This window comes from Oncorhynchus tshawytscha, linkage group LG01, assembly GCF_018296145.1.
Source record: "Oncorhynchus tshawytscha isolate Ot180627B linkage group LG01, Otsh_v2.0, whole genome shotgun sequence".
In the NCBI taxonomy this organism is placed as follows: domain Eukaryota; kingdom Metazoa; phylum Chordata; class Actinopteri; order Salmoniformes; family Salmonidae; genus Oncorhynchus; species Oncorhynchus tshawytscha.
The window spans coordinates 95,700,747-95,713,851 of record NC_056429.1 but is presented as its reverse complement, the minus strand read 5'-3'; the positions used below and the strand labels follow the sequence as shown (position 1 = coordinate 95,713,851).

The 13,105-nt window shown below is 42.9% G+C and overlaps 1 protein-coding gene across 6 annotated transcripts in view; it reads left to right on the top strand.

Moving 5' to 3' along the window:
• The window catches only part of LOC112236421 (mitogen-activated protein kinase kinase kinase 4), a 62,340-nt gene that overhangs the window by 6,043 nt on the left and 43,192 nt on the right, over positions 1-13,105 (top strand). For 5 of the 6 annotated variants that reach the window (XM_024405008.2, XM_024405006.2, XM_042327532.1 and 2 more), the window contains exons 2-3: positions 12,008-12,207; positions 12,511-13,100. In XM_024405008.2, the coding sequence (XP_024260776.1) occupies positions 12,008-12,207; positions 12,511-13,100 (790 nt within the window). The remainder of the gene's footprint in view (positions 1-12,007; positions 12,208-12,510; positions 13,101-13,105) is intronic. The other variant, XM_024405004.2, reaches the window with a different exon arrangement.

The following is a 13,105-nucleotide window of genomic DNA, read 5'->3' as shown; positions in this document are numbered from 1 at the left end:
TACATTTGCTTTATTACTAGTGCGTGACCATAGGGTGGCAACACGTATATTCTAAATTATTTCAATGGGTCTTTCTCCATTCTGATTGGTTTATACTGTTCAATTCAACTCAATTTCTGCATTTCCTGCACTCATTTGATATCATTTCCCCACTACTAGGCCTTATTTTTAACCAAATGTTGCGATTTAGATCAAAACACGGGTGAACTTTTGGAATCATGTAAATAGAATGTTTATTATAAATATATAGTTAGAATATAAATAACAGTGGGCTCTTTGAATACAGTGTTGGACATGACAACAAATGAAAATGCCATGGAAGAGTTATTGTGACAGGGTAGGAACCAAAGTGATGTTCAGTGTTTCCTAGGGAACCCTATAATCTTTGGCTACATTAAATCTTTATTCATGTAGCCAACATATTCATGCTTCGCCTATTCCTCTTTGATTTAGAAGATACTGTTGCACAAACGACATGCTGATTTAGGCCTCCATCAGTACTGGTATCAGGCAGTATTAGCTAGCAACGTTTGCTCTGACTCAGTACTTTTTATTAGCTAGCCAGCTAACTAGGCATTAGCATTAGTGGCTAACACAATTTAGCTTAACTTGCTAAGAAAATACAAACTAGCGGTTTGCAGATGTAAGAAACCCAAACTGATATTGTAATTATAGAACGCTTATATTAAGATCAAAGTGGAAACAACATCGTTGTCATCAACATTGTTGCATGTGCTGCATTGACCAAGCAGACTGAACGCAAGCGTCTCGTGGTCAAGCAACAACAAATGCGATCCTTGAGTGGTGATCCTTGAGTGGGGGAGAGGGTGGGAGGGAGTGATGACTCAAGTAGCGGAGTCAACTATACAAATGGGCGTTACACACAGTGTATCACATTTAACAAACCAAACATTCAAATAAAGTTATAGAAGGTAACGTAAAAACCCAAACTTCTCCCTGCATCAATACTGGTGTATATAGTAAAACACGGTATACCGCTCAGCCCTAGTCCAGTGTTGCTATCTGGGTGGCGGCAGTCACACATTCACACTGTTTTCTGAGCAGGGTGGGGTCCGGTTTGGCCTGTTTTGTTCTATTTTTCTTCTGGTTTAGTGGCAGATATTCTGCTGTCATCCTACTGGTGTTACAGTGAATGTTGTTGAGGAGCTAGAGACACTGATGCATTCAACACAAGAATGGTAATTGCGTAACACTTATAGAATTAAAAAAGGAACTCAGTTGCACCTTTCAGTCTTTCCAAAGCTGTAGCCTATGTTCTGACATGGTAATGGATCTTATCTGAAACCACTGAGCCTAAAATCTTTCCAGAGTGGAGTGTGGCATTATCACTTTCAGGTGTGGTTGTGTGAACCATAGTGGGCCAATGCATCTGATGGAGCTATTCTGTCATTATTCCTCACTACAGTGAAAAGTGGGCAACAGGCACATGCTTTCTTGTAAAAGTGACTCATGTTGTCCTCACTAAAAATAAAAAAATCCTCCTTGTCAATTGTACAAGAATGACACATTTTTGCTGAGAGCTTGATGCTGCTCCTGCAAAAAAAATCCAGCCAATCCCTCCCGGCCCCCTCCTAGCTGAACAATCATTCAATCCTATTTGGTTGTTGAGGGCAATAGGCATTGTGAGCAAGGGAGCGTTCCAAATGGCACCCCATTCCCTATGTAAGGCACTACTTTTGACCAGGGCCCATAAGTTACGCACTATTAAGGGAATAGTGTGCCATTTGGGACGTGTCCCAAGTGTGCTGCTCTGCCTCCCCAGCCAGCTGTGTCCAGGCTATTTAGCTGTATGGGCCTTCCAGGCCACGTGTCACCCCACACAATGGAGTCCTCCTGCCTGTTACAATAGTCCTGGTGCTATGGGATGGGGGGGTCAAAGGTCACTAAATCACCTCTTGCAATCTGGCTCCTGCTGCAGTGCCTTTATGCTTAGAGTCAAGACACCCCCCACCACAGACACTTTGGCTCCTCCTAACAGTTTGTCATGCACACTGTGTCCCTGCCCAGAGGCTGTAACATTCCACCAGCCTTTATTACATCCCGACAGTACCAAAAGGCTATCAGATGAGCCATTCAGACACTTGACACCATCTGCACTGTAGCAGTAACGCAACTGCTGTCAGATGTGCACTTCTGAGGGCACGCATACGGAATGCAAGCACGTGCATACTCGCACACGCACGTACACACAAACAGTGCAGCAGTAATTCACTGGTGTCAGATGGGTGCTACTCTGAGGCCATTAGGCAACAAAAGGGCACAGTGGATTTTTCTTCTAGAAGTAGCTTGGAGCAAAAAGAGCATGTGACAGGGACACGAGTGTAGGGCTGTCCCCAACTAAATAAAATCTTGGTCGACCAAGATGTTATTTTGACCAATAGCAATTTTTTTTAAAAAACATATAGACACACCCTATGTGTTTTACTCAAATCAACTTTATACATATTTGCTAATGACCTTGCCTACACCTTGCAACTTTTAAAAAATTACACGAGCAAAAAATATTCTATTTTATTTGGAACGGCAGGCCAGACAAAATTTAAATGGGCCTACAGTGTCTTGCAAAAGTATTCACCTCCCTTGGCATTTTTCCGATTTTGTTGCCAAACAACCTGGAATTAAAATAGATTTTTGGGGGGTTTGTATCTTTTGATTTACACAACATGCCTACTAGAGGTTGACCGATTTTAAGTTTTCATAACGGTCTGCATTTTTGGATGCCGATTATGGCCGTTTACATTGCAATCCACGAGGAGACAGGCTGTTACATGTTACGCGAGTGCAGCATCAAAAGGACCTTGTGGCTGCAAGGAGCCAAGGTAAGTTGCTAGCTAGCATTAAACTTATCTTATAAAAAACAACGAATCTTAACGTAATCACTAGTTGATATGGTTGATATTACTAGTTAACTAGCTTGTCCTGTGTTGCATATAATCAAGGCGGTGCCTGTTAATTTATCATCGAATCACAGCCTACTTCAACTTTGCCAAACGGGTGGTGATTTAACCAAATGCACATTCGTGAATAAAGCACAATTGTTGCACCAATGTACCTAACCATAAACATCAATAACTTTCTTAAAATCAATACACAAGTATATATATTTTTAAACCTGCATATTTAGTTAAATGAAATTCATGTTAGCAGGCAATATTAACTAGGGAAATTGTGTGACTTCTCTTGTGTTCAGTGCAAGCAGAGTCAGGGCATGTGCAAGCAGAGTCAGGGCATGTGCAAGCAGAGTCAGGGCATGTGCAAGCAGAGTCAGGGCATGTTTAGCAAGCAGAGTCAGGGCATGTGCAAGCAGAGTCAGGGCATGTGCAAGCAGAGTCAGGGCATGTGCAAGCAGAGTCAGGGCATGTGCAAGCAGAGTCAGGGCATGTGCAAGCAGAGTCAGGGCATGTGCAAGCAGAGTCAGGGCATGTGCAAGCAGAGTCAGGGCATGTGCAAGCAGAGTCAGGGCATGTGCAAGCAGAGTCAGGGCATGTGCAAGCAGAGTCAGCATAGACCGTAATTAATTTGCTAGAATTTTACATAATTATGACGTAACATTGAAGGTTGTGCAATGTAACAACAATATTTAGACTTAGGGTTGCCATCCGTTAGATTAAAGTACGGAATGGTTTTGTATTTCTCTGAAAGAATAGACGTTTTGTTTTCGAAATTAGTTTCCGCATTTGACCATATTAATGACCTAAGGCTCGTATTTCTGTGTTTATTATAATTAAGTCTGATTTGATATTTGATAGAGCAGTCTGACTGAGCGGTTGTAGGCAGCAGCAGGCTCGTAAGCATTCATTCAAACAGCACTTTACTGAGTTTGCCAGCAGCTCTTCGCAATGTTTAAGGCACAGCGCTGTTTATGACTTCAAGCCTATCAACTCCCGAGATTACAGATTAGTCCTCACAGATTAGGCTGGCAATACTAAAGTGCCTATATGAACATCCAATAGTCAAAGGTATGTGAAATAGAAATGGTATAGAGAGAAATAGTCGACGTGTCATAATTCCTATAATAACTTGCGGCTGAACTTGAAAGGGGTTCCTTTATTTTACCGTTTGTCTTCCATAGAGAATGTCTTGATCTACTTCAAATAAGGTCTGTGTTTCGTGCAGGCTTAACCTCTCTGGGACATGTGGGACGGTAGCGTCCCACCCCGCCAACAGCCAGTGAAAGTGCAGGGCGCCAAATTTAAAAACAACAAAAATCTCATAATTAAAATTCCTCAAGCATACAAGTATTTGACACCATTTTAAAGATACAATTCTCGTTAATCCATCCACAGTGTCTAATTTCAAAAATGCTTTACAGCGAAAGCACCACAAACAATTGTTAGGTCACCACCAACTCACAGAAGAACACAGCCATTTTTCCAGCCAAAGAGAGGAGTCACAAAAAGCACAAATAGAGGTAAAATTAATCTCTAACTTTTTTATTTTTTAAATTTGATTTCACCTTTATTTAACCAGGTAGGCTAGTTGAGAACAAGTTCTCATTTACAACTGCGACCTGGCCAAGATAAAGCATAGCAGTGTGAACAGACAACAGAGTTACACATGGAGTAAACAATTAACAAGTCAATAACACAGTAGAGAAAAAAAAAGTCTATATACATTGTGTGCAAAAGGCATGAGGAGGTAGGCGAATAATTACAATTTTGCAGATTAACACTGGAGTGATAAATGATCAGATGGTCATGTACAGGTAGAGATACTGGTGTGCAAAAGAGCAGAAAAGTAAATAAATATAAACAGTATGGGGATGAGGTAGGTAAATTGGGTGGGCTATTTACCGATGGACTATGTACAGCTGCAGCGATCGGTTAGCTGCTTTGATCTTCATCAGATGACACTCATAGGACTTCATGTTACACAATACATGTATGTTTTGTTCACTAAAAGTGCATATTTATATCAAAAAATCTAATTTTACATTGGTGCGTTACGTTCAGTAGTTCTAAAAGATACGGTGATTGTGCAGAGAGCCACATCTATTTACAGAAATACTCATTATAAATGTTGATGAAAATACAACTGTTATACATGGAATTAGAGATATACCTCTCCTTAAGAACAAATTCTTATTTACAATGACAGTCTACCAGTGGGTTGGTTTAACTGCCTTGTTCAGGGACAGAATGACAGATTTTTACCTTGTCGGCACAGGGATTCGATCATGCAACCTTTTGGTTACTGGCACAATGCTCTAACCACTAGGCTACATTCCACCCCACAAAAGGAATGGGATGAGAATATAAAATTATATGGATGAGCAGTGGTAGTGAAGTGATTTATATAGTATATACATAAACTCAGCAAAAAAAGGCCCCTTTTTCAGGACCCTGTCTTTCAAAGATCATTTTTTAATTATTAATGAACATCCACCTGTGGAACGGTCATTAGGACACTAACAGCTTACAGATGATAGGTAATTAAGGTCACAGTTATGAAAACTTAGGACACCTAAGAGGCCTTTACTGACTCTGGAAAAACACAAAAAAAAAGATGCCCAGGGTCCCTGCTCATCTGCGTGAACGTGCCTTAGGACTGCAGATGTGAGGACTGCCGATTTTGGCCAGGGCAATAAATTGCAATGTCCGTACTGTGAGATGCCTAAGACAGCGCTACAGTGAGAAGGATGGACCGCTGATCGTCCTTGCAGTGGTAGATCACGTGTAACAACACCTGCACAGGATCGGTACATCCGAACATCACACCTGCGGGACAGGTACAGGATGGCAACAACGACTGCCCGAATTACACCAGAAACGCACAATCCCTCCATCAGTGCTCAGACTTTCCGCAATAGGCTGAGAGAGGCTGGACTGAGGACTTGTAGGCCTGTTGTAAGGCAGGTCCTCACAAGACATCACCGGCAACAATGTCGCCTATGGGCACAAACCCACCGTCGCTGGACCAGACAGGACTGGAAAAAAGTGCTCTTTACTGACGAGTCGCGGTTTTGTCTCACCAGGGGTGATGGTCGGATTTGCGTTTATAGTCGAAGGAATGAGCGATACACTGAGGCCTATACTCTGGAGCGGGATCGATTTGGAGGTGGAGGGTCCGTCATGGTCTGGGGTGGTGTGTCACAGCATCATCGGACTGAGCTTATTGTCATTGCAGGCAATCTCAACGCTGTGCGTTTCAGGGATGACATCCTGCTCCCTCATGTGGTACCCTTCCTGCAGGCTCATCCTGACATGACCCTCCAGCGTGACAATGCCACCAGCCATACTGCTCATTCTGTGTGTGTCTTCCTGCAAGACAGGAATGTCAGTGTTCTGACATGGCCAGCGAAGAGCCCGGATCTCAATCCCATGGGACCTGTTGGATCGGAGGGTGAGGACTAGGGCCATTCCCCCCCCAGAAATGTCTGGGAACTTGCAGGTGCCTTGGTGGAAGAGTGGGGTAACATCTCACAGCAAGAACTGGCAAATCTGGTGCAGTCCACCAGATACTGACCCTTACTTTTGATTTTCACCCCCCTGAGATGTGCCTTTTGTTAAGTAAATTTGTGTTAAATGAGGTGGAAAGGAGACTGGAGTAGGACTAAGGAAAATAACACTATGGCCACAGAGGTCCGATTACTAAGATCTGATATGGAATCCTATGACTGTCCTTGTTCTGTTAAAGTTTTAAATGACTCTAATTCCAGGAATGTGCATCGATGGTAAGCCCAGATGAATCTACTCTCCCAGCCCTCCTATTATTTAACCCATATGCAAACACTGGGTGCATCTGGACTCCTGTTTGGCACAGCCGCGTACACACACACTGCTCTGGATTGTTGGAAGCCCAACGTCTTGCAGCAGGTGTCTTGTCTGGAAGTCCTTGGTTGCTCCCTGGGGACAGAGTTAAGTGTGTGTATAGAGGAGTCAGTGGGTACGGAAGAGTGGGGGGTGTATACAGGGGTGGCCACTTTCTATGGTCTCTGCATTGAGCCAGATGGGCAGTAAGGGGCCTGTGCTCTCCATGTGGCTCTTTGTGTGTGCTTCCCTCTCCATGTGTCTCTTTCTCTGTCACTGAAAGGCTTCGGCCAGTATTTCTCCTATTAGTGAAAGCGATCCACCAATGCCCCTCCACCCAATCAACACACACACACATACACACACGTGTGGGGGAATGTCTTTGAATCAGTTGATGGATGGAGAGACTGCTGATGTTTAGGGGACCCATTTCTCCCCATACTCTATTGGCTTTAGTTCTCGGGGTCAACCCCCCTAATCCTATTAAAATCCCCTCTGAAAAGCTTTAGAGGGACAAAACTGCGCCAGCCAGGGTAATCTGGGACGGCGTGCCCCGTCCCCGCATCCAGCCAGGGTGATCTGGGACGGCGTGCCCCGTCCCCGCATCCAGCCAGGGTGATCTGGGACGGCGTGCCCCGTCCCCGCATCCAGCCAGGGTGATCTGGGACGGCGTGCCCCGTCCCCGCATCCAGCCAGGGTGATCTGGGACGGCGTGCCCAGTCCCCGCATCCAGCCAGGGTGATCTGGGACGGCGTGCCCCGTCCCCGCATCCAGCCAGGGTGATCTGGGACGGCGTGTTTTAATTGTTTGTCTTTGTTTCTTCCACTTAAAAGGAAGTGTGGAAGTGCTTTGAGAGCTTGGTTAGTGTTTATTCTCTGTGCTAATGGATTCAGTAATATTACTCTTACTCTACCGGGCTCGACATTAATGCTTGTCCTTTTGTCTGGGAAAAGTATAACAAATAGGTGGACAATTTAAATCTATATTCCTCTTGTCCAAATGGACAAAATAATTCACACACAAATCACAATATCCAACAAGTACTCTTGATAAGAGGCCAACAATGGAATAATATTCAAATCTAGTTTTCATGTAGGCCTACATAAATTAAAAAGCCTACAGGTCAAAGTGTGGGTAATATGCATGTCCAAACCCATGCTGACATGGAGGTGCCAGAAAATGGAGGCAAACTGTAAATGGAGGCTAAAGGCCAGTCATGTTTGACAAATACAATGAACATTAACGTATAACGAACATTAACCATAACGTATGGTTTGTTTAGATCAAATGGTCACAAGACCTGAGAGTGAGGGACAGTGCCTGTTGCTAACCGCACATCACCCACCTTGAATCTGAGCTGGAGGTGGTCAGCATTTTAAAACATCAACTTAAAGCTGCGATATTTAACTTATTTTGGGCGAACTGACCAAATTCACATAGAAATGTGATTTATAAATATGTCATTCTTGGTGAAAGCAAATCTAAGAAGTGGTAGATCTGTTCTATGTGTGCTATTTCTATGCTTCCCGTGCTTAAGTTTTTAGTTTTACTTTCGGTTTTGTACACCATCTGAAACTGCAATATTTTTGGTTATTGAAAAGAGATTTCATAGCCGTTTTGTCACAAACTGAAATTAGGTGAACTATTCTAATTTTAGCAAACAGGAAGTGGCGGAGAAATTTCTGCATAATGCATCTGTATTTGTTTAAAATCAGGACATTTTGTATGTAATTTTATGAAGCATACCTTGTTTCAAAGTAGCCTCGCCAAAATACGACCATAGAAATAAATGTTGAGTGAATTATTTTATAAATGGTTCCGTATTTCACTGAAAGAATAAACGTTTTGTTTTCGAAATGATTGTTTCCAGATTTGACCATTTTAATGACCTGAGGCTTGTATTTCTGTGTTTATTATAATTAAGTCTATGATTTGATAGAGCAGTCTGACTGAGCGGTTGTAGGCAGCAGCAGGCTCCTAAGCATTCATTCAAACAGCACTATACAGCGTTTGCCGGCAGCTCTTCGCAATGCTTGAAGTACAGCGCTGTTTGACTTCAAGCCTATCAACTCCCGAGATTAGGCTGGCAATATAAAGTGCCTATATGAACATCCAATAGTCAGATGTCTATGAAATACAAATGGTATAGAGAGAAATAGGACTATAATAACTACAACCTAAAACCTCTTAACTGGGGATATTGAAGACTCATGTTAAAAGGAACCACCAGCTTTCATATGTTCTCATGTTCTGAGGAAGGAACTTAAACGTTAGCTTTTTTACATGGCACATATTGCACTTTTACTTTCTTCTCTAACACTTTTTGAATAATTTAAACCAAGATGTTTCATTATTTGAGACTAAATTGATTTTATTTGTGTGTTCTATTAAGTTAAAATAAGTGTTCATTCTGTATTGTTGTAATTGTCATTCAGTTCATATATATTTTAATCGGTATCGGCTTTTTTTTTTTGTTCCTCCAATAATCGCTATTGCCGTTGATAAATCATAATCGGTCGACTTCTTCTAGTTTGTGCCCATAGGCGACATTGTTGCTGGTGATGTAAGGCAGGTCCTCACAGGACAACAGGCCTACAAGCCCTCAGTCCAGCCTCTCTCAGCCTATTGCGGACAGTCTGAGCACTGATGGAGGGATTGTGCGTTTCTGGTGTAATTCGGGCAGTCGTTGTTGCCATCCTGTACCTGTCCCGCAGGTGTGATGATCGGATGTACCGATCCTGTGCAGGTGTTGTTACACGTGATCTACCACTGCGAGGACGATCAGTGGTCCATCCTGTCTCCCTGTAGCGCTGTCTTAGGCATCTCACAGTACAGACATTGCAATTTATTGCGCTGGCCACATCTGCAGTCCTAAGGCATGTTCACGCAGATGAGCGCGGATCCTGGGCATCTTTCTTTTGGTGTTTTTCAGAGTCCGTAGAAAGGCCTCTTTAGTGTCCTAAGTTTTCATAACTGTGACTTACTTGCCGTTCCACAGGTGCATGTTCATTAATTGTTTATGGTTCATTGAACAAGCATGGGAAATGGTGTTTAAACCCTTTACAATGAAGATCTATGAAGTTTTTTTGTTGTTTTTTTTGAAAGACAGGGTCCTGAAAAGGGACGTTTCTTTTTTTGCTGAGTTTAGTTCCTGGCTGTGCCTTACAAAATGACTGTGCATTGGCTCTAGTTGTTTTTAAAAGAATAGCCTGAAATGTTATTTTTTCAGCTCTGATTTACTCCAGGCATACAACACAGTTTATAGGCCTAGTGTTTTAGTTCTTTGTATTCTTAACATTTTCAGGTCACTGCTCTTCTTGTTTTTTTTTTTAACACACCAGAGGGCAAGTGAGCTGGGGTGGCTTTGTGACCTTTAGGTTAACCTTTTGAACTATGACTTAGTGCCGTATGGCTGCCCACCACCAAGCAGATATACTTCACGAGTTAGAACAGCCATAAACACCGCCTATTTCTACAATTTATATTCTTAAAATCTGGTTGTAAACCTAACCTTAACCAAATAAACCTTAAATAAAATAAGACCAAAAAGCACATTTTTATGATATAGCTAAATGTAACTTTTGGCTGTGGTAACTAGTGAAAGGCCTAAGTGGTTTTAAGTCCATTCTTCTGAAATGTGCACTTGTTCACTTCACTCTCCTTCACGGATTTAACGGCATAGGATTCTAAGAATTGGCTGGAGGGAGTTAATTTTGTCAATGATTGTTATATTTCCCAATTGTTAAATCCATTCAAGAAAGTGTGGAAGCAGAAGGGTCGGGAGACAACCCTACAGAGGGGTACTATTTGCTCTCTTCAGGCTGAGAACCAGCATGAGGTTTACCTAGTAGTGGAATGGGAATCCCCATAACTTATTCAGGGCTCCAGACTAACATTTGCTCAGGGTCAGACAATTCTAATACATTTGAGGTATCTTCTAATGTAATTCACTATGCTTTATTAAAAGGTGTAATAGATTACTAGGATGTAACACATTTATTGAATACCATCTAACATGTCCAAGCAGGAATGCATTATTCAAATTATTTTGATATGCATCCTAATCCAGTGATTGTCATGAATTTTGGACAAATAGGCATTTTTCTTTTGTTATTTTACTGTCAAAATAGGGCTTTTTCTGTTCAATGTAGATACATTTTTCTTTATGTGCACTAATAAGGCTTTTAAATACTGAGCGAGTGAAATTGTGCATCGGCCATTGCAAGTGTACTTGGTCTCCATTGTACATCATTTACATATTTTTTTTTTAGGACATTACATTTAATCAAGGCCCAGAGGGGTATATGACCAATATACTATGGCTAAGAGTTGTTCTAAGGTGAAACGTGGAATGCCTGGGACATATTCCATAAACCCTGAGGTGCCTTATTGCTATTATAAATTGGTTACCAAAGTAATTAGAACAGCAAACTATTAGTTTTGCATCATACCCATATTGTATTTATATACCACGTCTTTCAGCATTCCGGGCTTGAAACACCTGGTTTATAATTAGAGTTAGCGATCTAGCTAATGTGTTTTGAGTTTCCACTTCCTCAGGTGGTGAATTAGCACCAATTTGAATTAGGCCTATCTTGATTGTAAAAAAGTATGCTTTGAGCACAGTAATGATCGTTAAGAAATAAACATTATACCTACAGAAAGCTGATACCCTCTTAATGTGGATGATTAGTTGCATCCCAATTTGCAACTAATAGTTTGACTTTTTACCCCCTTTTTCTCCCCAATTTCGTGGTATCCAATTGTTAGTAGTTACTACCTTGTCTCATCGCTACAACTCACTGCGATGCAGTGCCCTAGACTACTGCGCCACCCGGGTGGCCATAGTTTGCCATTTGTCTACTACGCAGAGTCAGATGATCTCATGGATACCATTTGTATGTCTCTGTGTGCAGTTTTAAGGTAGTTTCGTGAGCCATTGCTAGCTAGCATTAGCACAATGACTGGAAGTCTATGGGAGCAGCTAGCATGATACTAATTGCCAATATTTTGCACTATCCCTTTAAGTGGTGAGCAAACCCACTACATGAGAATAGATTGGCTGGCTGCCTGCCATGGATAGGCCTACACCTGGATTGGATAAATAGGAAATCATCAACTTTCAGATTTTTTTCTCTCTGACCAGACCCCTCATCTCCTCCATAGGATGTTTTCTGTTGAAGACACTAGATTTGTTTCCATAGAATCCCTACCAAACAACTACTCTTGTCCCACAGGCAGGCCAATCCCTCAAAATATGGTTTGGTGCATCAGAACTGTGAGGTGGAAGAGTTGTGGGACAAGCGCAGCAAGGAAGAGGAAGCTCTGCACAGCACGTCTCCCCCCTGCACCCCCCGGCAGATGAAACGCATGTCGGGGAAACACCAGAAGAACCGCCAAGGTCAGGGAAGGTCGGCTAGACGCTCTCCTAACAAGGGTAAGTTAGGGGGGGTAAGATGTAGTCAGACGTAGAGAGGACAGGGGAGTAGTGTGGTAAACACATCAGGCAAACGCCAGAGGAACAGCCAGGGCAAGTCATCTAGACGCTCTCCTAACAAAGGGTAAGAGAGAAATGAACATTAGATAAACCCACTCTACCTGTTAGGGTAACTGCAACAAACATAGTGGCCCGCATTTGGAATGAGCTAGTAGCAGTGAATAAAGGAACCATAACATGTGGATTTTCTTGACGGGTAAAGGTTCTATAATTAGTATTGATTTTCCACTCTCTGGATCTCAGCAGACAAGCAGACGTCCCCCTCCAGCCTGCCCCAGCCCAACCCCAACAGGCTAAGAGAAGGGGCCGAGCGAGACCAAGAAAAAGGCCCCCACCTCCAGCCCCCGGAGGCCGAGCAACATAACTACAAGTTGGGCAAGAAACAGACCGACCCTTCTGAGGTTATCCAAATAAACAAACAAGAAAAGAAACAAAGCGAGGATCAACAACACAGCTACAAACAGGGTCAAAAACAACGTGCCACCCTGCGCTCCAGTGAGAGAGACCACAAGAAGACCTTCCACGGTTCCTTCATGCTGGACCCGCTCTCCAAGACCTCCAGCCCTTTCAGTGGAGGCTCAGCCCTCAACATGGACCCCAGGAAACCCTACCTGTCACTGGGCTGTGGCAGCGGCAAGCTCCCTGTCACTATCCCCCACCCCATGGCCCACCGCACCCACCGCCAGACTTCCCGTACAGACTGCCCCGCTGATAGACTCAAGTTCTTTGAGACGCTGAGGTTGTTATTGAAGCTGACATCCATGTCATCCAAGAAGAAGGAGAAGGAGCAGCGCGGCCTGGAGAACACCGCCTTCCTGGCCCAGAACAATGACGTATT